The following is a 26,256-nucleotide window of genomic DNA, read 5'->3' on the forward strand; positions in this document are numbered from 1 at the left end:
CCTCACTCCAAAATAAAAACAGTGGCCACAGTTTACAACTATGCTGGTACTAAAGAACAGCAGAAGTCCAGGGATATTTCTCAATACCCAGAGACAAAAGCATGGCCTATGTCTACGTCCAGTAACATATATAATAACACCACCTTAAATAGTTGCAGAATTTAAACTTTTTACCTGTTTTCCTGAAGATCTCATGTGATTGTTGTAATAATTCTATTAAATAAATAAATAGTATGATACTCTAACAAGCTGAAAATTATGAGCAAAATTAAAGAAGCATATTATTATGTAGCATTTCTTGCCATCTATAATGAGGTTAATTTATATGTTTCACATACTCCCTTAAGGAAAACAACAAACAAAAAAGGTTCTATCAATTCAAATAAACTAAAGAATATATTTCTAGATTTTGATAACAATGATGCAAAGACAGAGAAAACAAATTCTTGCTAAATCCAAGATTTATTCTGAGATGGTATACATAAATCCTTTTAACTCTGACTGAAGAACCAAGCATTAAAATCAATCCAAAGATAAATTAATGAAAATACTCTGGCCACTGCCTACTAATGAGAGTTGGTTACCCAAAAGATGGTTTTCACATTTTTAAATTAATTTACCAATCATAAACGGCAAGCTTTTTTATTATTAGCAATATAATCAAGTCTTAAATTATGAAGTACTGGTTTTCTTATTAAAAGAATAACATCCTTTCGGATTTTTAATATTACATTTCTGTAAAAAATATATTTCCTTGAGTCACATTGCTGTGCACCTGGAACTATCACAACATTGTTAATTGGCTATACTCCAATATAAAATAAAAGGTCTAAAAACAAATAATAAATTAAATAAAACACGGAGACAAGTACAGACACACTCCTAAAATATATATTTCCACACACACCCTTTTACCTCAAAAGGTAATCTCCTTTTGCTGTCTTATACTTATTACCAATTTTCTCTTTTCTTTTCACTTAGGATCAGCTTTCAGTCCTCTTTCTTCCTAACCTATGAACTGTTTACTCACAAATTAAAACTCATAAAAATATTGTGGAGATAAGGAGTGGGTCCAACTTGCTTTAAATTACCATCATTTTAAATCTGTGAAACAAGGGATAAATATGCGAGATGAGGATTTCAAATGATATAAATCTCCTATGGAAAACAAATAAAAACAAACAGATATCCTAACTAAAAATCTTATTTATATTAATGAAAACCTATTTTTATTGATACATTAAATAAAATCAGATTTTACCCTAAAGTGAAGTAAATGATTTGTTAATTAACACATCATTTTAAATTTCAAATTCAAAATTAACCCAGCTACAACAAAAAGAGTAAATTTTACTGTATGTGAATTAAAAAATAAATTTAAAACAAGTAACAGTTAAAAACAAGTCTTTATTACAAAGCTATGCTTCTTTAAATAAATGGCAGATGTGTCATTTTAGTAATGAATCTGTTACCAGTATAATGCTTAATGTATTTAGAATATCTTTCCACATTAACAAGATAACTTTATTACCATTTAATTATCCATAATTAGACTTCAAACTCAAGCTATTAAAATGAACAGAAGTGTAGGTAAATTCTTTTCTAAAAACATACATATAGTGTCAAAAGAATGACTTATGTGATTGTCATTTTAAGGAAAATTCAAATACTAAAATTTTGAGGCTACAATTCAAGTCCAGGTATTTTGGGCATTTCAACTTGAAAATTATAATTAGGTTAGAAATAAACTCCTAAAAGCAGCATTTAGGACAAATAGAAGACATGGTTGCAGTTTCTGTTTTTCAGAACGCATGTCAGAAAATGAATATCTAATTTATAAACACAGAAAATATTTATGGAAATCTTATAAATGTCTATGAAGTCTCAGAAGGTCTCATATAAGTAACACTAGGAATCTTCATTTTTCTACATCCAGACATACCTTTATGAATATGGACTGAACTGCTACTTATTACAAAAGAATAGGAACTGTATGATTATTAATTACCATTGCCATCAAAATTAGATATAAAAGAGGCACGGAAAGTTGAAAGACTTAAGTACTAAGATCAAGTCAGGGAGTACAAATACATAGAGCTCTTTACTTCAGGAGAATCAAGTCTCATGCTCCATTATCCATTTCTAACTAGACAGAGAATAAAGTCTGTGATTATCTCTTAATTGAGGAAGAGAATAGCAAAACAGAATTAAGTTTGATTTTTGAGGAAAAAATTCACTCAAATCAGTGATTTTAGATTCTTTTAGGAACAATATAGAAAACTGAATCCAGGCAGAAGTGTCAACAATGTAAATTAAAAACATCAGTCTGCTTATTAAAGACCAATCAATGCACTGTGTTACCATTAACAAGAAGGCTAAAATTCCAATTATCTAAAAATCTCCCATGTCAAATGGGTCCAACTTTTAAGAACCAAAGAATGAATTTTTTTTTTTGGATTCCTGTTCCCTCACTTACCAAAGTTTCTACTATGTATTGCACTGTATCTGATTATAAAATACTTTACACTGTAAACATCAAACATTTGGCAAAAAATAAAAAACAGAATAACTAAAGCAGAATACCCTGTTGCTACTACTGTGTATACACTTATCTGTAGCTAGGCTGGCAATTAAATTTTACAAACTATTCAGTAAGAATGCTAAGAGAAAAGAGTTGACGAACCTGAAAGAATAGCTTCTTTCAAATATAGTAACACATGGGAGAACTTCCTGATATCATTCACCAACTCCTTGATGTAATCAGGATCCAAAATGGAGTTGGAATTTATGGACTTGAGCCCCATTTCAGAAGTTGTAACATCAGTAGAGAGCTGGCCTGTTGACAAGACACGTTTTTTCTTTGTCTTTTTCTGTTTGTGAGCAATCATCCTTTCATATAACAGTCAAAAAAACGGAACTCCTTAAGGGGGTGAGAAAAAGAGAGAAACACAAATACTACATTAATCAGGGGACATTATACTAGATTTTCACAAATAGCCCAAAGCCTGCCTCAATATTCTATTTAAAACAATAACAACAACAACAAACCCTGTATTACTGATAAAGCAACTTCCATTTATTAAGTGCCAATAACCTTGACAACTCTATGATACGCAAGCTACTATTCTCTTCATTTCACAAGTTAGGAACCTGAGGTTTGGAGGTTAAATAATTTGTTTAAGCTCTCAGCTGATAAATGAACTGGTACTTAAACCCACATCTGCCTTGTCACCAAAACCCATGCTCTTAATAAACTTCCTCTTAACTCCTAAGGTACAGAATTTTTTAAACTGTAAAAGTTATTCTGAAATGTCAATTAGTGGAAGAAAATATTCTCCCTCCATGACATCACCTTCAAAAATAAAGGTGAAATATGAGCTTTGAAAAAAGAAAGACCTGTTTTCAAAATCCCCCTCCATCACTTACTATGCGTGACCTGACAAGCTGTTAATCTCCTCACTTTGGTAAACTCATTTATAAAATGGAAATAACATCCTGACGATACCTACCTCATGAGATTATTGTAAGCATTAAAAGAGACAATGGTATAGAAGTGTCCAACACATAAAAGAAATTCAAGTACAGTATGTTCTCAATAATGCATACTCATACACACATACACACACACACACACATATATTCCGGATTATCACCTTTCATCAAGAACATTTCTCTGCTGAAAACAAGTTCTAAAGATGTCCACTAATCTGACACACCTGGATTGGTTGAACAAATAAATGTATGATTACTGGAGCAATATTTTTGGTAATTTCAGGGTGGTATAATACAAGATTTGTTATGAGAAAGATTGAGAATTGAATCGTTACTGAATACTTCCTAAATGTGTGACCTGTACAATTTGCTTACAGGCTATATGAAGATTAAAAGGGAACTCAAAGTTTAAAGACTTCATATGTTAAAACGCCTAAACCTGGCACATAGTTGGAACTCAAGAAAATCTTAGTTTGTTTCTGCTTCATCCTTACCTTTTACCTTTCTGTAATTAAAAGTCCTAATTTTGTTTGAAATCAAAAAGGAAATGACTGGAGGAATTAAATTAGCTCAAGCATTATTAAAACATTTTTCAAATGTTTGAGCTGAGATCAGAATGAGTAAACAAAGAGGAAGGAGTAGTCTAGCTGCTGTTACTAATTTCCTAATGATCTCTCCACATCCATTCTTGTCTCATTCCAAATGTAGTGAGTACATTTTCAAAACATGAATCTCATCACGTCATTTCTCTGCTCAAAACTCTTCCAAAAGACAAGTGAGATGCTATCGTGCACTACAAGGCTCAGCATGAAATCTGGCTCCTACTTACCTCTGCAACGTCCTTTGGAGTCACAATTCCTACTCAACACTTAACACTCCTGCCACACACACCTCTTTCTCATTTTTCCAACAGTATTTGTTTACCGTGACCCACAGTGGAGCCAGTATACACATTAAGTATGTTATGTTTGTGTGTGGTGTGTGTGTGTAGGAATGCGTAAACATAAAACAGATTCTGGCTAAGGAGCCAGGTGATGTACTCAGATGTTCTCTTTCCTATCCCATTTCATTTTTTAAAAAGCCAATTGCAACCCACCAAATTGGTCTCAGAATTATAATGGGTTCTGTCCCTACAACTTGAGAAACACCAACTGTTGGATTCAGGGTCCTGTCTATATGCAGCTCCATTTGCCTGGACTACTCCTTCCTCTTTGTTTACTCATTCTGATCTCAGCTCAAAGATCACTTCCTCAAAGAAACCTTCCTGGACCTCCCCTGCTCCCATAACCACCACCACCACCACCAAACTAGAACAGAATCTCCTGTTATATGCTTTGCACCATCTTATACTTTTCATCACTGCACTTATCGAAGTTCTCATAGGTGATTCGTGTCTCCTTATCCAGACTATAATCTCAAAATCATGACCAATGTTTGCTAACCAAGCGTTCTCTGCTTAAAGCACAGTGCTTCGCATATGAGGGATAAACAACTCAAAACTGTCCACAGAATGAGTGATGAATTTGCAGAACTAATAATGAATAATAATAAATAAGTAGTTTATAATGAATTTATAAACTTTAAAAGTTTATAAAGTTTCAACTAATTTTTACAGAAATAAAAATGTTTAACTTTGGATTGTTGCAGTGTTTTGAACGGAAAATAGAATCGGTTTTTAAAAATCTGTCTCTAAAATAGTATCTTACCAAAAAACCAAGCATATGAAGTTGAGTAACGGCAAGAGTACATAAAATTGAAATCAAAGGTTGATTTCTATTATTGTTTCTCTACTTCTGATTATTAAATAAGGTGTCCTGACACTTCTTCAATGGCTTTTAAAATTCCTTTATTCAGTATTCTTATTAATCTCAAATTACTTCTGGAAATGCAATTTCTACATTTAATCTAGTTTCAAACCTATCTAACATTAATCCTTAAATGTGTAAATAACTTCTAAAATGAACTTAGCTATAATAATAGTGCTCCCCAAATTGTCCTAAGTCTCCCCTCCAACAAAAACAAACAAAACACTCAAGTGCCTTGTTTGGGCAGCTCTTTTACAAATCGCTAATTGAGAAGACTATTAGCTTAATTCATCACTTTTGCAGCTTACTTAATAAAGTCACTCTGATTAATTTTGATGGCTTTTAGTTTAGTAAATTAGAAAATTGGTCATTGTCACTGGTAAAAAGATGGTTATAAATTTTAAAGCATACATCACAAGCTTCGATTGTGATATTCACTTCAATTCACTTATTTCAGTAAAAAAAAATTATTTTAACTGTCAAATTAGTAGCCCAAAGTTGTAAAAAGTGTTTCAGAAATGCTTGAATACATTTAGTCAAGACTAAGAATGTCTGTAAACGAACAAAAACGATGGGGAAGAGAGGAACTAAAAGGGGTCATACTCTACCTCTAGTCGAGATTACGGTGAGCAATGTACTACTTTTATTACATATACTTTACTACTTTTCATATTTCAAACTGAAGGAAACATTACAGTTGAAAAAAATGTTAACTTAAAGTTAATCCAAGCTTTCACAAAATTGAACTATGATAATGAGAAAGTTTGGAGGTTATACACTTTCCGAGATCATCCACATTACTTTCTCATGTCCCAAAATGAACATCCTCTAGTTGGTGGTAACATAAAATGTAGTTACTAACAGATTGCAACTGGAAATTTAATTAAATGAGATAATAATATGGGAAGCACTTAGCACAACGCTTGGTTCTTCATGAAGACTCAATAACTGTTAGCCATTATCACTAGCGTGCTTTACTGTGGGAGACTGTTAACATACGTAAGTAATTAACAAAATGTGACTTCACTACAGTATATCTGTAAATTGTGAGCAAGAAATATAGGACTGGAAACAATTCCAGAAACTTAACTGACTTCATGGAAGCCTACTAAATGGCTTCCAAGTGAAGTTTGAACTGTGCAAACAGACTGTTGAGCAAAATATTTGTGAAACTCTCCTAATTCTCCGCATCTCTTCCAACTCCAAACCACCAACAAAAAAAAAGCATTTTATCCACTTCGCAAAGAACTTTGTAGCAAAGAGAAAATCACTGTGCCAAACTACTTTCTCTATATATTCTAAATTCTAAGTAATATGTGTATTAGAAATGTGAACACTAACTTCTGGTACCCTGGAATGTGGCTTTTCCAAGACTTCAGGAGCCTGTGTTAATCAAATGTTCTTGCCCCATGTTCCTCCTCCCCAAATGTATCCTTACAGAAGTATTTTCATTTTAGGCACATGGCTGCCTAATTGAAGAGTAAAACAAACCCAAATATCTGTACTTAATAGTTCCCTATCTTACTATTTCTATCTCAGGAAAAACCACCATATATTTCTGAAATCTGCTATTTCAACAAATTTCTGATTGGTAATAATCTATTGATACCTAGAGATGCTTTTTAAAAATCAGGAAAATTCATTCTGGAGGTCTTTCATTATGTTTTTTAAATGCACGTTTCACAAAAACAGAATGGGGCATGTTAAAAAGTTTTATCAATAATATGCAAATAACTAATTTCTAAAGAAAGGCGTGCAACGCACATACACTTCATTCCTGGGCAGTTAGAATTCAGCACGTTTAAAGAAGATGAAGCTGCCCAACCTCCCACACCTCCAGAATGTCCAGCATTCCTGACAGGCAGGGCTCTCCAAAACTACCCAATGCCAAAGACCACGTTCCCCATCCCAGAATTTAAATACAGAATGGGAACATGGAGCAACCAAAAAGGGCTGCAGGCACTGATAGCGATGGACAAGAGATACCGTCTCGGAGACGCCTGGAGAAAGGGGAAGGGGCGCTCAGCTCCCGCCTTTAGCAACTAACAGTCCTCCTCTCCGAAGAGGTATCAGGCCAATTCTTTATTGAGGAAGAGAGTCAAAAAAGATGAATATGGAGACACAAGTCTCGTGAACCACTAGCGCTCCAGCTTGAAACGTCTCAGACTTGGGCTTACCCGTCAAAAAAAAAAAAAAAAAAAAAGTCAAGCCCCAAACACGCCCACAACGGAATTGGCGAAAAAACATTGAGGCTCAAGAGGCCTCGGAACGAAACACCCCTCCCTCAGCTCAAAAGACAGGGACGAGAACAATGCACCACGGAAATCCTAAGATATCTCGGGACAGAGACCCAGATGAATTGAGGGCTGCTGTCAGGGCAGGGGGGTGGGACAGGATCCGATCGGACTCTGTAGCGGTAGGGAGCACAGATTCTGGAGCAAAACTGTCCAACTTTAAATCACACTACGCCAATTACGAGTCTGTGTGTTCCGGCAGGTTTCCCCCGTGTGAAAACTTAAATAATCGTGGAACTCTCGTGAAGTTAAAACGTGTAGCGCTCTTAGAAAACTGTACGCCGAACGTGGGACGTGCTATGTGTTTGCTTTTATTATCTTCATCATCTGCTCAGGGCCACAGCTCGCGCTCTCCCCGCTCCTCCGCTCCTGCCGCGCCCGCCGCGCCCCACGTCCGGTCGGACCCCTCCCGGAGGACCAGGAGTCTCGGGGACACCGGCCCGGCCCGCCGCCGCCGGCCCCCAGCGCAGCCCTCAGTCGCCTCCACTCCGGGCCGCCGCCTGGGCCGCCCGGACCCCAGACGGCAACTCGCGGGTGACCCCAGGGCCCTGCCGCCGCCGTCGCCGCAGCAGCAGCAAGCGCCGCCATCCTCCACTCACCGCGGCGCTCCATCCTGCGTCCCGGACGCGGACGCCCGCCCGACACTCACGGCCGCCGCCGCCGCCTCCGCCGCCGCCGAGGGCTGGAGCTCGCCGCTCCCATCCCCCACGGCCCGCGGACGCCCGGCCGAGCCGCCGCCGCCGCCGCCGCCGCCCCTGCAGCTACAGCCACTACCACGCCAGCCCCGGCCGCCCCGCCCACGGCCTCGCACCTCCCGCCCGGCCGCGGCCCGCCCCCTGGGGCCCAGCCCATTGGCCCGCGCGCCCGGGGGGCGGGGACGGGCGCCTGCGGCAGGTGGGGCCGGCCACTGGCTCTCGCGCGCCCAGCGCAGGCTGTCAGCTTCGCCTCGGCCCGCAAACTGTCCCGAGCCTTGCAGGACGTGTCAGCCGCCCCGTGCGGCTTGCGGCAGGACAGGCGGAGGAACCTTAGGAACAGGTCACCTGATGACTTCATCTGGCAAATCGGAATTTCTTGGATGAGCAATCTACATTTTTTATGAGGTACTTCTTTTAACCACCTCGTTCCTCTCTCTCCAACTCAAGAAAACAAAAACAAGACCCCACACAGGTAAAGTGTAACACAGGCCTGGCTCCTTTCCGGAAGAATAAACTTCCTCAAAACCAGCCAACTACTCTGCCCTCTGTACAGGGTCATATTTTCCACTTAGACCTATATTACTTCAACTGCACTCTCAAACTCGCTCAGAATGAGAAATATGTCTGAGAAAGATGGAATAATTAAAGAAAGCAGCAGGGGCTGAAAGCTTCTACATCATTCTACTCATGAGAACAAGCCTCGTCATTAGTTATCTCAGTTCTGGAACATTCAGAAAGAACTGATGGAGAAACAGAGGGCACATGGGCAGGGTGGCTGGCGGCAGTGGTGGAGGCAGAGAAAAATATTATCGCATGTGGGAGAAAGCAGAAAAAGACACGGGAGAGTGTGAGGAGAAGTAGGACGAAAGCGGGGCTGCAGACATAGGGAGAGAGAGGGGCAAAACCAAGGAAGGCAGAGACAGGTGGAGGCAGAAAGAGAAAATATTGAGAAATAAAAGAGAAAGGAGAGACTGCCTACTTACAGGGACAAAACGGAAGTGAGCATGAGAGAGCCAACAAGTGAAGTAGTGAGATAGGGAGAAAACACTCATTGGCAAAGAGAAGAGGAACATCTCTCATATCTTTGAACCCTTATACTAAAAACAACGCTGGGGAAACAGAGCAAATTTGGCCCTTCAGGTGCTACTTGGAAAAGATAAATATGAAAATGCTCAGCGTCTTGGATATTTTAGCTCCACACTGGAATTGTCCGACTCAGCTTACACAAATTTACCCCTTGAAACCCCAAACACAACAGTACCAAGGACATGCCACAGGCACTAAGGAAACCTCAAAACCAAACTCTCCTTCTAACCACACATAAAAAGAACAATGCACCATGGACTCTCACCATGGAAAATGATGATGCCCTGAACTGAAACAAACTGAGAGGTCAGGGGTCCCAGGGCAAAAGGGGGCTGGAGCATCCCAACCCTTATTAAATCATAAGGAAGATTTGGGGAAGAAATATAAGGCAGTCACTCAATCTCAAACACCCCTTTATATCTATTTTTAAATACCTGTATATTAATTATTTTTTACTTTCTTACTCCATTATCACCATTTCCTTAATAAAGAGAATTGTTTTCCTTATTAAAGTTGAACAATGTCTCGCACAAGATCCTCATGGGGAGAAAGGGTATGTGAGGTAGAAGTGGTGGTGTGACAGAGACAGAAAGGAGCACATGGGAGGGAAGGAGAGGAAAAAGCCGTGAGAGATGTGAGAAGGTGAGAAACAATTGTGGAGAAGAGAGAAAGAAGACCAAGAAAGATGCAGAGACAAATGGAGGCAGAGAAAGAGAAAATAAGATGCAGACAGAATAAGGAAAAGAGACAGAAATGATAGAGAGAGAGAGAAATAGGGAGACTACCCATGGACAGAAAAAGGGGAGACGGACACCTTTCACACCCAAACAATTCTGGACAAATAAACCCAATTAGGGCCCTAGGTTGTTACTTGGAAAGGATAAATATGAGAACCTCAGGCTCCTTGATTACCTGGGCTCTACTATCATTTTGCAGATAGTAGAGCTATCTTAATTTCTATTTATTGTAATTTCTTTTATCTTTGCTTAATTTTTAAAAACTTTAAACATAACTGTGCCAGATCAAAAGCACTAAAAATGCTGGGGACACCTAACAACCAAATGTTCCTTCAAATCCTAATGGAGGAGAATGATGCACCATGGACACTCACCATGGAAGCCACTGATGACTAAACTGAAGGACACCAATGGGGGAGAGAGCAAAGGATTCTGAAGGCCATGGAAGGTAGAGGCAGGGTAACCCTCAGGGAACTCAAGGGAGGAAAGTCTGCCCCTTGGATCTGCTCTGGGTTAATCTCAAGACCCTTCCCACCAGATCTACCTCTAAACCATCTCAAAACAACCAATTATTCTGCATAGAACCAACACAGAGTGAATCGTCAACGAATATTAGACCATTAAATTATAAGTACGGTTATCTGAGGAAAATTTTGAGAAGTCTCTCAATCCCAGTCCTCCTCTTATAGCTTTTAAAAAAATAGATTAATTATCTGTCATCTTTTCTACTCTTTTTCCTTAGTAAGGAGGAATACAATATTTGGAAACATTAGCAAAAATGGTAGTTCACTTTTAAATTAAAAGGGTTGTTTTATTAATTCCCCCTAACTTGCATTTTGTTTAAAGAAATTTTATGTCACACAAGTAAGTTTCAAGTATGAAAAGTACACTATTGAAACAATACCTTTTTGCAACTCCAAAATTCTTGGTTTATAATTAAATTATAAAGGGTTAAAAAAAATTTAAACCATCTGTATATCTATTGTAGAAGTACAACATCTTAAAATTGTGTTTTTACCATTTTTCATTATTATTGTCTCTAGTATTTTTCCCTTCTAAAACAGAAATCACATCCTCTGTGATATTGCTCTTCTGTCATTCTATGAAGCCTCAACTTGCATATTGTTAAAATCTTTTTCATGTGTTCTATTCAGTGTGAACATAGGTAGTACTGCTATTTTTGCCGGGTAAGGATCTTCATATTCCTGAAGTTGATTCTGTAGTTCAGGTAGCCTACTTTTCATAACAGAATATGGTTCTAAAAACATTTTACAATGTCTGGTGACATCTTTGATTGTCACAACTGGAAAGGAGTTGTACTGACATCTAGTGAATAGAGCCAGGGATGCTGCCAAACATCCTACCTGCACAAGAGAGCACGCCTGAGCCCTCCTACCTCTACCCCTAAGAAAGAATTACCCATCCCCAAATGGCCAATAGTGTCAAGGTCGAGAAACTTTGCTCTAGACCCAATTACCACTTTATAAGCAATATAGAAGACAAGGGAATATATTAAATTACATCACAGGATGCACTCAGTAAAATCTAGACTGTGGGTCGTTTTATAGAGCAAACAACAGTTCCTTAAACAAACAAATTGCAAGGAAAACGATGAAAAGAAAATCTCCAGATTTAAAAAAAAAAGTCTTAAAATTTCAAATACATCAAGTGCAGGAATAAATGAGATCAGACTTGCCCTTCCACTATACTGTTTTCAGACATTAGACTACAAACAGCACAGGACTGTGATCCTGGAGAGATGGGATCACAAACAAATGAGGTGATCCCTACAGTCATCCCAACTTTCTGCCTGGAGACACACTCTAGACCGTGGCATGCAAGAAGGAAGCCAAACAGAGTGTGGTACTCTTGCTAGGTTGAGGAGAAAGGGATCATAGTGCAGGGAGACTGGGACAGCTGGAATCTGTAGGACAGAGTACCAGATAGGAAGAAGGTAGGCAGAAGAAGAGCTCCAGAAATTTGCATAGGCAACTCTTTAATTTTCTTGCTGAATACAAAGCTATATATGTATAGGGTGAATCCCCACAAGGATAGACAAAGAATTTCCAGGGACCTGTAGCTGAACAATTCCCAGGGCTTTCGCAGGTCTGGGAGACCTCTGAGTGTCTGCCAGAGTAGAGAGACCTATTGAATACTCAAGGAGAGATCCCAGAAGGACATGTGTTAGTAGTACATCTAACCCAGCCCTACTAAAATAGTATTCTAGACTCACCCCAACAAATCTTCAAAACAAGCGTCATTTTGTAAATTTCTTAAAAAAAAAAACCTGATATTTAAAACAAAAGTAATAACAATGTGTGTGGCATTTACAACATATGCTGGATAGCAAAAAGTATTACAATAGCAAAAATTAAGGGAGGAGGGAAATCAAAGTAAGGTTCTTACATTATATGTGAAATAGCATAATATTATTTGAAGGTATATTATAATAAGTTAAAAATGTATATTAAAATCTTCAGAGGTACAGTTAATAAGCCAACAGTGGACATAAATGGAATTTTAAAAAATTAATCCAAAAACAAGGCAGGACAAAAAAAAAAAGAACAGATGAGAAAAATTAAAGACAAACAACAAGATTATAGGCTTAAACCCAATCATATCAATAATTACATTAGATATAAATACTCTAAACACCCCTATAAAAAAGCAGAGATTGTCAAATTGTATAAAAACTTAAGACTCAACTACATAACTGCCTGTAAGAAACAGACTTGAAATATAAAGACACAGATAGGTTGAAAGTAAAACCACAGAAAAAGATATGCCATGCAAATACTAATCATAAGAAAGCAGAAGTAGCTCTATTATATGAGACAACCCGTTTTACTAAGGATAAAGAGTACCATTTCATAATGATAAAAGAGTCAATTCATCATAAAGACATTATCTTAAAAGTGTATGCACCTAAAAATAGAGCTTCAGAATATACAAGGAAAAACCTGACAGAAATGTGAGGAAAGACAGACAAATCTCAATGATAGTTAAGATTTCAACAATCCTCTTTCATTAACTGATAGAACAAATATGAGAACAAACGTATGGACACCAAGGGGGGAAAGCGGGGGTGGGGGAGCTGGCGAGGGATGAATTGGGAGATTGGGATTGACATATATAACTAATATGTATAAAATAGATAACTAGTAAGAACCTGCTGTTTTAAAAATTAAATTAAATTTTTAAAAAAGTGGATCAAAGAAAATGTGTAACAAGAAAAAAAAAGAATAAGAGAAAATCTGTAAGGATATAGAAATTTTAAATAATACTATCAACCAATTTGACCTGATATACATTTATAGAAAATTCTACCCAACAACAGAATACACAGTCTTTTCAAATACACATAAAATATTCACTAAGATAGACCATATGTAGGACCATACAATAAGTCCCAATAAGTTTAAGAGAACTGAAATCATACAGTGTATGTTCTGACCCAAACAAAGTTAAATTTGGAATAAATAACAGTAGGATAATTGGGAAATCCCCAAATATTTGGAAATTATAAAATATATTTTTAACTAATCCATGGGTTAAATTTTCACAAGGCAAATTTGAAAATATTTTAAACTGAATAAAAAAGAAAACACGATATTTCAAAATGGGTAAGTTACACAGTAAAAGCAGTGGTTAGAGAAATATTCAGCTTTAGATGCTTTATTAAAAAGAAAGGAGGGATACTTCCCTGGTGGCGCAGTGGTTAAGACTCCACCTGCCAATGCAGGGGTCACGGGTTCAAGCCCTGATCCAGGAAGATCCCACATGCCGTGGAGCAACTAAGCCCCTGATCCACGACTGCTGAGCCTGCATGCCTAGAGCCTGTGCTCTGCAACAAGAGGAGCTACCAAAATGACAAGTCCTCAAGTCCTCACACCGCAACAAAGAGTAGCCCCCGCTCGCTGCAACTAGAGAAAGCCCATGTGCAGCAACAAAGACCCAATGCAACCAAAAAAAAAAAAAAAAAAAGAAACAAAGGAGGGCCTAAAATCAATGATTTAAGCTTCCACTTTAAGAAGCTAGAAAGCAAAGAGCAAATTGAACAGGAAGTAAGTAAAAGGAAGGAAATAATGGTAAGAGTAGAAATCAATGATATAGAAGACAGATAACAGAAAAAATCAACTAAAAGTTGTTTTTTTTAAAATATCAATTAAATAGATAAATAGCTTGCTGAACTGATCAAAAAGAGAGAAAACACAAATTACTAATATCATGAATGAAATAAGGAACATCAGTACAGACCCTACAGATATTAAAAGGGAAACGAAAGAATGTTATAAACAATTTTGCCAAAAAATTCAACAACACAGATAAAATGTCAAAATGTCTTAAAAGACACAAATAACCAAATCTAACACAAGAAATAGAAAATCTGGATACCCTTATATGTATTAAAGAAATTGGATTCATAATTTAAAATATCTCACAAAGAAAACTGCAGACCCAGATGGCCTCGCTAATGAAATCTATTGAACCACATAAAATAGTCCTACAAAAACTCTCAGAAAATAGAGGAGGCAGGAAAACTTCCCAACTCATTTTATGAGGTCAACATTACTCTGATACCAAAAGCTGACAAAGATATTACAAGAAAGCTACAGATCAAATTTCCTAACACAGTATTAGCAGGTCAAACCCAACAATATATAAAAAAGAATAATACATTAGAACCAAGAAAGTCTGTCCCAAGAATCAAGCTTAGTTTAATATTCAATAGAGAAAAACCACGTGATCATCTTAACAGATGCAGAAAAAGCATCTGACAAAATTCTTCAACCTTTCATGATTAAAGCAGTCACCAAAGTAGGAAGAGAAAAGAATTTCTTCAACCTGATAAGAGACAGCTACAAAAATCTACAGCTAACATCATAGTCAGTAATGAAATACTATGTTTTCCCCTTAAGATCAGGATCAATATTGTTACTGAAGGTCTTAGCCAGTACAATAGAACAAGAAATAAAATACACTCAGATTGAAAAGGAGGAAGTGAAACACTTTATTACAAGTTGACACGTTTGTGTACCTCAAAAATCCTAAGGAACCTATAAATAAGGTACTACAACTAATAAATGAATATAGCAAGGCCACAGATTACAAGGTCAATATACCATAATCAATTTTACGTCTACATACTAGCAACAAACAATTGGACAGTGACATTTTAGAAATTAATACCATTTATAATAACATCAAAAAACAAGATATTTTTAGGAATAAATTAGACAAAACATGTGCAAGATCCTAAATTTAAAACTACAAAACACTAATGGCAAGAAATTAAAGAACTGGATAAATCAATAAGTATGCCATGTTCATGGATTGGAAGACTCAATACTGTTAAAACTTTAATCTCTCTTAAATTGACCTATAGGTTCGAGCAATCTCAAACAAAATCCCTCCTGGCTTTTTTATGGAAATTGATAGGCTGAGTCTAAAATGTATATAAATATGTAAAAAATGTGAACAGCCAAAAAATTTTTGAAAAAAGAACAAACTTGGAAGATTCACAATGCCTGATTTTAAGATTTACTATAGAGCTACAGTTGTCAAGACAGTGTGATATTGGTATAGAGATAGACATAGATCAACAGAATAGAATAGAGTCTAGAAACAGACCCACAAATATAATCAGTTGATTTTCAAAAGCTGCTAAAGTAATAGGGGGAAAGATGGTCTTTTCAATAAATGGTGCTGAAATAACTTGATAACCATATGAGAAAAAAAATGATCCTTGATCCTTACTTCAGAGCATGCCCTAAAATTAATTCAACATGTGTCATAGACCTAAACATATAACCTAAAACTATCAGTCTTTTAAATACTGGAGTTGGAGGAGGCAGCTGCTTGTTTTTATAAAAAGTTATGGGGGGACACAGCCACGCCCAACTGTTTATGTACTGTCAATAACTGTTTTTGCCCTACAACAGCAGAGTTGAGTGGTTGAGGTGCTGTAGCCAGTAAGCCTAAAATATTTATGATCTGGCCCTTTAAGAATATGTTTGAAGATCCCCATTCTAAAAGAAAACTTGGGAGAAAATCCAGGGAACAATTTCTCAGACACAAAAATCAAGAACCATAAAAAAAAAAAAACTGATAAACTGGACTTCATCAAAATTTAAAGCTTCTGCTTTTTGAAAGACAACTGTTAAGCCCACAAACTGGGAGAAAATATCTGACAAAGGACTTGTATTCAAATTACATCAAGAACTCCTACAACGCAATGATAGAGTGAATAACACGATAAATTAATAAGTAAAAGATCTGAACAGACACTTCAAAAAAGAAGATACACAACTGGGCAATAAGCACATGAAATAGTGCTCAACATCATTAGTATCAGGGAAACACAAATTTAAGCCACAATGAGATATCACTAAATATCTACTGGAATTCTCAATTTTAGCTAGACTGAAATACCAACTTTGGTGTAGGAAGGATTTAGAGCAACTAAAACTCCCACACACTGCTGCTATACACGGTAAACACCACTTTGGAAAATAGCCTGGCAGTTCCTTATACAGTTGAACATACATTTACCATACAACCCAGGAATTCTCCTCTTTTATATACCCTCCCAAAATGAAAAATACAGTCATCCAAAAACTTGTACACAAATGTACGTAGCATTATAGTCAAAAACTGGAAAAAAACCAAATGTCCATCAACAGATAAATGGTTAAACAAATTGTGATATAGCCTTACAATGAAATGCTACTTAACAATAAATATCTATGACGTAGCAAAAACCCATGGGTGAATCTCAAAAACATTATGCCAAATGAAAGTCAGGCACAAAAGAATATATGCTGTATGATTCCTTTTACATGAAATTCTAGAAAAGATGAACCTAATCTTTAGTAACAAAAAGCACGAATCGTTGCCTGATGACGGGGTTGTAGTATGGGAGGTGGGGGGAGTTCCAAATGAGCATTACTTTTTGGAGTAATGGAAATGTTCTGTATCTTGATTACGGGCATTACATGAGTGTATACAATTGTCAAAACTCACTCATAGTGTATAAAAAGCTGTTATCATTTTTTAGTGCTCAATGAATATCAGATAAGTAAATTAAAAGTAAAATTGTAGAAGGTTCTGTTTGAATAATCCCTGAAATTCAACTTCCTCTCTCCCTTAATATTTTTCAAAATATTTTCCATTTTCTTCCTTAGAAAGGAAGACTACGGTATTTGAAAACTTTCTCAGTGACAAATACTGGAACATTTTTTAAGAAAAAGAAAAAACCCTTATCCTAGGGAGGCAATATCATCAAATGGCTCTTTTGCTTATCAGAGTAATGATAAAGGCAAGGAAGAAACTGCAAACCCTCCACAAAAATCCTCACCATATCGAAACGTGTTCCTAACCTTCCTTTTAAACCTCCTTGTTTGTTTACACATGAATGTGTCTTTCTGTGTTGTGGCTCATCATCATACTGGAGATGAGGTGGGAAATTAAAAACAAACAAAATAGCCTTCAAAGCAGAATCATGGAAGCTGATCAGTGATATCCTTGTATGTATTAGAGATAACCAGCAATTCTGCCCCGAAGGATCCTTCTGCCTTCTGTGCTTATTAAAATCATTCTCTTAATTAACTTCAATATCACACAAAACATCACTTCTTCCAAGAAGCCTTTTCATTCCCTCCAGTGAAAATAAATCATCCCTTTAACTTTCCCATAGGACATTCAACATACTTTTCTCAGGTAACCCAAGATACTATGCCTTGGGCCCTATTTATTTGGAATTGTCTACTTCTACCGAATAGACTGAAAGGTTCCACAGGACCTTGTCTAACACAGAGTGGGATCACACTAAATTTTCTGAGCGAATGCTGAATGCATCACCAATGGTACAGGAATGAAAATCTTTCCAGGGTACCTTCTGGGCATGAGCTTTGTTCAATGCAGTACTAACCACTGGGACCAACAGCAGTGGTTGTAGAAGCACACATTCCTAGGTCAAGGGCTTTTACAGCTGGGAAGTGAAGGTGCTGATAATTTAGGTGGATGTTCTATTTTAGGGAGGTGGGCAGAGCAGGAATGACCAGCCACCATAGATTTGCAGAACAGTGCTTTCTTCATCTCAGCCAAAGTTTTATCTCCTGCCAATCTGGGGACTGAAACATTTTCAACCCAGGTCTATCTTACTTCCCTTCAAAATCACTCTAAAACTTTTCTCAGAATCAGGAGACTAAAGCTATTTACCATAAAACTAATGAAGCTTTAGTGTCCAGGTTCCTCACTTGCACAGTTCCTACAATCAGGAAGCATTTCTAAGTATGCATTCTTGGCAACTGCCTATAGAAATCTCTGAAGAAAGGGATTTAAATCTCCAAGACTCATAATTTGATTTGTAATTTCTTGACTCTTCTAAATATTCACTTTCATATTAATAATTATGAATTCTTTTTGTTGAACAGGAAACTCCCCTCGCTCAAACCGAACAAAGGGGCAAAACTAATTGTCAAAAAAGAAGAGAAAAGGAAAAGGTAAATGTGCAACAAAAAGTTCTTTGGTTATTTTGGCTCCACCGTCGTCTTGGAACTTTCCCCTCCTAACAGCTCCTAAAAGATCCACCGTTAGAGATAGATAGAGGATGTCGAAGATCAAACAAAACAAAAAACCAAAATACCACCAGTGGGGGTAGTTGGTAAACAAACCTCCCCCTCGTTTCTAAAGAGGAGTGGTGATGAAAAAGCGAGATAGACCCTGGAAATGTCAGAGGGGCTCAAAGACAAGGAGAGTCCCTGGCTACTTTGTTCTGGCCAAAGGAAGTCCGTCCCTCGAGCTGAGGTTTGGAACAGGAGTCCTGGGACAGCCTGGGAAACAAACTCACAGGGATACGCTCTCCTCTCCTCTTAGTAGCTGCAATCCCCCCGCCTGTCAACTTCTATTTCGCAAAGCACAGGGCTTGCCCTAGGACCAGGCTGGGTTAGCGCGCGCGTGCGTACGTGTGTGTGTGTGTGTGTGTGTGTGTGTGTGTGTGTGTGTGTGTGTGTGTGTGTGTGTGTGTGTGTGTGTGTGTGTGTGTGTGTAGGACGGCTACAGGGGTGTGAGAGAGAGGGTCGCGGTGGTGGGAGAGGGAGGGAGGAGTGTGAAGACAGACACAGACAGAGATGCACCAGAGTAGGGCACTTGGGTAGAAAGGGGAGTGTTTTTCTACTTTTCATTCCCGACCCCCCAACAAAAATAAAGAAATAAACAGCCGGGCCTAGGTGAGGCGAAGTATGATAAAAGGTAGACAGGGAACACGAGGTGTTTGTTATTTTATCTCAGCCTTTGTATTTGTCAGACTAAAATTTCAGAAAGGGCACCAAACTTCCGAAAAATCCCAAGTAAAGAAGACAAATGTGAAGACCCGGTTAAGGAAATCAAAAGTGGGGCGGGGAGGAGTAAAGGAGCCCCCGCCCGAACTCCGCTTAAAGGCAGATGAGGGCATGTGGTTAGAAAAGGGAGAAGGGCTACAGACGCTCAGCTGGGACTTGGAAAAGGAGTAAAGTCCGCCTCGAGAGCCTCTCCCCAGCGGCCGGGCGGCGTCGCCTAACTGGGGACAGCGGGGTCCGACGGTCCTTGCAACGCCCGCTCTTGCCCTCCCCGCTCCTCCGCTCCTGCCGCGCCCTCCGCGCCCCTCGTCCAGTCGGACCCCTCCCGGAGGACCAGGAGTCCCGGGGACACCGGCCCGACCAGCCGCCGCCAGCCACCAGCGCAGCCCTAAGTTGCTTCCACTCCCTTGCCGCCGCCTGGGCCGCCCGGACCTTGGACGGCGACTCGTGGGTGGCCGCCGCGTGTGACCCCAGCCCCCAGCCGCGGCCGCAGCGAGCGCCGCCACCCTCCACTCACCGCGGCGCTCCATCCTGCGTCCCGGACGCGGATGCCCGCCGGACATTCACGGCCGCCGCCGCCGCCTCCGCCGCCGCCGCCGAGGGCTGGAGCTCGCCGCTCCCATCCCCCACGGCCCGCGGACGCCCGGCCAAACCGCCGCCGCCTCCCCTGCAGCTACAGCCAAGACCACGGCAGCCCCGGCAGCCCCGCCCACGGCCTCGCACCTCCCGCCCGGCCGCGACCCGCCTCCTGGGGCCCAGCCCATTGGCCCGCGCGCCCGGGAGGCGGGGACGGGCTCCTGCGGCAGGTGGGGCCGGCCACTGGCTCTCGAGCGTCCGGCGCAGGCTGTCAGCTTCGCTTCAGCCCGCAAACTGTACGGAGCCTTGTAGGACATGTTAGCCTCCCCGTGCGGCTTGCGGCAGGACAGGCGGAGGAACCTTAGGGATAAGTCACCTTTTGCACCCTCCAGTAGTGAGCAGGTCCTTGTTGTTTAAGCGGACGTTTCTCAGGTGGACATTTTGAATTCCTTCCAGTCAGGAATTTGGTCCCCAACTTGTTTAGTCCTACCCCTGCCCACACCCTCCTTCTCCCTTTAGGAACAAAAATACATTTTGTTCTTAACTTTAAAACTGCCACACTCTTTTCTGTCTTTGACTGATTGTCATTTTCAGAAAACTAAATTACCCAAAACGTCAACTATTATGTACAGTACCAGGCTCGGGGGAGTTGCTCAATAAATACTAGTCGAATGCATGTCCCCCTAATCATGCTACTTAGTTCTTACCATTAAATGCTCCTTTACTGATGGGACTCACCAATGTTATAGGGAAAATGAACAACAAAAATTAAAGCATTTATCTAGATTTGGATCACACATCATAATGAAAAACGTACAGCGTTTCTATTGAATAGAGTACATAGTAGTAACACTTAACTCTACCAAGAACACCCTTCGTGTCATCTATGCTGAGACATAGCAGGCACTCTGTAAATATTAGCTGAGTAAATAGGTAAAATTATGGGAAGGGAATTTGGAAAAGTTCCTCAATCTCTTCCTCCCCTTAAACCTTTTTCAAAATACATCAAACATCTGCCATATTCTCCACTCCTCTTCATTAGTTGGGAGAAATATATTAAAAACCATTCTCAGAGGAAAATGGTAACTCATTTTTTGCAATAAAATAAATACAATTAACTGAGAATGAACATTAAAAATCTGTTATCTGCTGTAAACGAACTATAATTCAATAAAAATTTTTAAAAAGGAAAAAAAGTCTGTTATCTGGGACAGGTGGCTCATGTGTTTGGTAAAGAAAAGAAGAAATAAATACCTCCACCAAATCCTATAAACTGTCACAGCATTTACCCTTATAAGCCAACTTATTTTTTACCTATAAATGTTTCTTGGTTAAAGTGGCTCAGGGTCACGTCTTTGGAGAATGAGGAATCAGAGACAAAAAACAAAAATCAGAGGCATAACTGGATGCTGGATCAATAATGAAACATTCATGACAGATGTTTAGTATAGCTATTTTATAATTATAGTATTTATTAATAACACATAACTACTTTGTCTATTGAAATGTTCTTCATTCTTTCTGTGATAGAGAGAATACAACCTCTGCTCTGAAGCCTTCTGTTCTCACTGAAAATTAGTCATCCCATTTAATATTATATGGTACATGGAACCTTATTCTTATGGCACTTTTGACTTTCATGCAGTCTTTTACTTTATACTAATACCAATGTTTATTTATACTAATTAGATTGTGGAGGTCTACAGTGTTATGTTACCTAAGTCTGTGTCCAGTACACAAAGGGTCCCTACTAAGTATTTTCTAGAGGAATGTTTAGGGACTGACCAGTGGGTCCAGGAATAAAAATCCTTCTAGGATGCATTTTCTTTTTTTACCGTAAGCTCTATTCAATTTGTTGTAACTAATGAAATCAAGTGCAATGGCCACAAAAACCACATGTCTAAAGCAAAGACGGTCCCAGGTACCCTGTGCCCAGAGGCAAAGGGGCTGATAATGAAGGCAGATGTTCCACGTGAGTGATGGAGGTGGGAGCCCAGCCCCAAAGGAGAGTACAATGGACAGGTGCTCTTCCTGACAGTCACGCTTCAGTGACAGTCTGTTTAGGAGAGCACATCATCCACCAGACAATATTTATTGAGTACCTCCATTGTGCCAGGCATTGTTCTAAGCACAGGGGTTATATTAGTGACCTTTCAATCCACGTTCAGACTCTCTTCAACCATGGCTAAATGCCTGGGAGAGGAAAAGAGATAATGGAAGCAGGCATGTTCCCAGTCACTGAGACTGTCTTTGCCCCTCACTGCTGGAGCACTCAGAAAGAACCACGGAGAGCCTGATGGGCCACAGTGAGTACAAAGGCTCCAGATTCCAAAGTGGACGAAACTCACCAAGCAGGTTATTAATCTTGATTCTGTGATGGTTGTAATTGAGAAACAAGGAATCAATTCAGACCACATGCTGGAAATGAATGTGAAAGATGTTACAAACATCCAAGAATTCTGTGTTGTCTTGAGGAGTGGGAACTGAGTAAGACTGACTGAAAAAAATAAAGAAAAACTCAAGTGAGTATATGGATATGATATCATACTCATTTTATGTCTAGCTTAAGGTATTAAATTTTAAGCTCCTATTTGCTTGTTATTTTAAGCTCTCTATAAGACATTTGATGACATAAACCTCTGTGCTTGAGTCACCACATACCATGACTCTACCTAATGTCCTAACACGTGTAAGGAAGCTCTCCAGATAATTAATGATTGGTGCCAAATTATACTATTGGCCTAAAAATTGAATTACTGATATTGTTGTGAATAAAGAGATGATGATTATGATGATAGTAATAATAAGTAGCCCTCCCTGGTTTACTCTGTGCTAGACACTGTCTTAATTATTCTTTATATTTAGTAAGTCATTTAGTCCTCACAACAACCCTATGAAATACTATCATCCCTATTTTACGAATTAAAAACTGAGGCACAGAACAAAAGAAGTTCACTAAAGAGTATCTTTTGGATTTTATGAAAATCGATCTTAAAATGAAGATAAATTTGACCATACTTTTCTTAGAAAAAGATAGTGGGGACTCACTCTTATTCTTCCTCTGCCTCTCTGGCCTTTTCGCTGTTCCCCTAATACCCCAAGGTCCCTCTTGCCTCTGCTGTTCCCTCTGCCTGGAAGGGGCTCCCCTGCCCCATATATGTGACTTGCTCTTTGATCCCTTCCAGTCTCCGCTCAAATGTTCCATGTCATTGACATGTTCCCTGACCACTCTGTAGAAAAGAGCATTCCTCTCGTTGATACTCCTATCTTCCTTACCCTGCTTTATTTTTTTTACTACAATAGTTAATTTTATTTGTTCAAGGACTCATCTTGCAAGCATTAAAGCAAGCCTGGGCTTTGATTCTGGGGGCCCGGATTCCCATACTTAGGAAGATAACAGCAAAAACTGCTCCACGTACATGGATGAAAACTAAAGCCTCATAGTTAATCACACTGTAGTTTTTAAGTTTCTACAGCCTAGAAGCCAGAAGTCACCAGTCCTTTAGGTCCATCTGGATGTCCCACAGGGTTTCTGCACTTTTATTGAGTTGGGCAAACTTATCACTTACCCTGCTTTAAATACCATAAAGTGTCATAACATGTACCCCTCTACTGACTTGGTATAGTTGTTAATTTATTTGTATATTTTTCATTTCCTCTCACTAGTGTGGAAATGTCAGTGGCATGATGAGAGGGACTCTGCCTGTTTTGTTCACCATTGTATCCCCAGCTCCTGGAAAAGTATTTGGAATTAATCAATAAATAAAATAGTTTAAAGAAAATAACAGTACAGCCCAACTACTAGATTTATCTTTCAAAAAGATTAGTTTAACATTTTGAAAGTTTTAATCAGATAAGAGAAACATATTGCTTTGTTTGACAAAAATTTTACATTAGCTGCTTATAACTGACATACTAACACATGCCAAGTTTAATTACTTCACCTAGTCTTTATCTGAAAGAACCATAAATAACTCTAGAATCTTAAATTATTTCCTTCCTTCTTTAAAGTGAAGGGGTGAACATTTTCTGCTATTGTTTTCTTTCATCTATTCCACCAGATACTAACTAGATAAACAAGCAAATACAGCTACTCCTCACCTACATATTCTATTCAGTGGATGACCCTGTGCTTTGGATTACATCATGTCAACTGACCCTCACAAAAACTTTTATGAGGAGACTTCCGAGAAGATGGCGGAAGAGTAAGACGCGAAGATCACCTTCCTCCCCACAGATACACCAGAAATACATCTACACATGGAACAACTGCTACAGAACACCTACTGAACGCTGGCAGAAAACCTCAGACCTCCCAAAAGGCAAGAAACTCCCCACGTACCTGGGTAGGGCAAAAGAAAAAAGAATAAACAGAGACAAAAGAATAGGGACGGGACCTGCACCAGTGGGAGGGAGCTGTGAAGGAGGAAAGGTTTCCACACAGTAGGAAGCCCCTTCGCGGGCGGAGACTGCGGGTGGCGGAGGGGGAAAGCTTCGGAGCTACGGTGGAGAGCGCAGCCACAGGGGTGCAGAGGGCAAAGCAGAGAGATTCCCGCACAGAGGATCAGGGCCGACCGGCACTCACCAGCCCGAGAGGCTTGTCTGCTCACCAGCAGGGGAGGGCGGGGCTGGGAGCTGAGGCTCGGGCTTCGGTCGGATCCCAGGGAGAGGACTGGGGTTGGCGGCGTGCACACAGCCTTTAGGGGTTTAGTGCTTCATGGAGGGCCGGGAGGGAGTCCGGGGAAAAGTATGGACCTGCCGAAGAGGCAAGAGACTTTTTCTTCCCTCTTTGTTTCCTGGTGCGCGAGGAGAGGGGATTAAGAGCGCTGCTTAAAGGAGCTCCAGAGACGGGTACAAGCCGCGGCTAAAAGCACGGACCCCAGAGACGGGCATGAGACGCTAACGCTGCTGCTGCCGCCACCAAGAAGCCTGTGTGCGAGCACAGGTCATTCTCCACAACCCCCTTCCGGGGAGCCTGTGCAGCCCGCCACTGCCAGGGTCCCGGGATCCAGTGTCAACCCCTCCGGGAGAACGCACGGCGCGCCTCAGGCTGGTGCAACGTCACACTGGCCTCTGCCGCCACAAGCCCGCCCTGCACTCCGTGCCCCTCCCTCCCCCCAGCCTGAGTGAGCCAGAGCCCCTGAATCAGCGGCTCCTTTAACCCCGTCCTGTCTGAGCGAAGAACAGACGCCTTCCGGCGACCTACACGGAGAGGCGGGGCCAAATCCAAAGCTGAGCCCCTGTGAGCTGTGAGAACAAAGAAGAGAAAGGGAAATCTCTCCCAGCAGCCTCAGAAGCAGCGGATTAAAGCTCCACAATCAACTTGATGTACCCTGCATCTGTGGAATACTTGAATAGACAACCAATCATCCCAAATTAAGGAAGTGGACTTTGAGAGCAAGATTTATTATTTTTTCCCCCTTTCCTCTTTTTGTGAGTGTGTATGTGTATGCTTCTGTGTGAGATTTTGTCTGTATAGCTTTGCTTCCACCATTTGTCCTAGGGTTCTAACCGTCCATTTTTTTTTTAATCTTTTTCTTAATAATTTTTTATGTTAATAACTGTATTTTACTTTATCTTCTTTCTTTCTTTGTTTCTTTCCTTCCTTCCCTCTTTTAGACAACAAATCATCCCAAATTGAGGAGGTGGACTTTGAGAGCAAGATTTATGATTTTTTCCCCTTTTCCTCTTTTTGTGAGTGTGTAAGTGTATGCTTCTGTGTGAGATTTTGTCTGTATAGCTTTGCTTCCACCATTTGTCCTAGGGTTCTATCCATCCGTTTTATTTTTGTTTTTTTAATTTTTTTTCTTTTTTTCTCTTAATAATTATTTTTTTATTTTAATAACTTTATTATATTTTATCTTACTTTATTTTATTTTACTTTATCTCCTTTTTTTCTTCCTTCCCTCCTTCATTCCTTCCTCCCTCCCTCCCTTCTTTCTTTCTTTCTCCCTTTCTACATCTACTAATTCTTTCTTTCTACTTTTTCTCCCTTTTATTCTGAGCCATGTGGATGAAAGCTCTTGGTGCTCCAGCCAGGAGTCAGTGCTGTGCCTCTGAGGAGGGAGAGCCAACTTCAGGACACTGGTCCACAAGAGACCTCCCAGCTCCACATAATATCAAACGGCAAAAATCTCCCAGAGATCTCCATCTCAACACCAGCACCCAGCTTCACTCAATGACCAGCAAGCTACAGTGCTGGACATCCTATGCCAAACAACTAGCAAGACAGG

General features: G+C 39.7%; 1 protein-coding gene across 3 annotated transcripts in view; it reads right to left on the bottom strand.

Annotated features, from left to right (window-relative positions):
• The window catches only part of ARHGAP29 (Rho GTPase activating protein 29), a 75,909-nt gene extending 55,790 nt beyond the window's left edge, over window positions 1-20,119 (bottom strand). For 2 of the 3 annotated variants that reach the window (XM_067726962.1, XM_067726960.1), the window contains exons 1-2: window positions 8,191-8,330; window positions 2,684-2,920 (exon numbers count right to left, since the gene is read on the bottom strand). In XM_067726962.1, coding sequence (XP_067583063.1) covers window positions 2,684-2,888 — 205 coding nt within the window. In that variant the 5' untranslated portion in view covers window positions 2,889-2,920; window positions 8,191-8,330. Of the gene's footprint in view, window positions 1-2,683; window positions 2,921-8,190; window positions 8,331-19,964 lie in introns of those variants that run through there. The other variant, XM_067726961.1, reaches the window with a different exon arrangement.
• Window positions 20,120-26,256: the final 6,137 nt, after the last annotated feature.

This window comes from Pseudorca crassidens, chromosome 2, assembly GCF_039906515.1.
Source record: "Pseudorca crassidens isolate mPseCra1 chromosome 2, mPseCra1.hap1, whole genome shotgun sequence".
Taxonomy (NCBI): Eukaryota; Metazoa; Chordata; class Mammalia; order Artiodactyla; family Delphinidae; genus Pseudorca; species Pseudorca crassidens.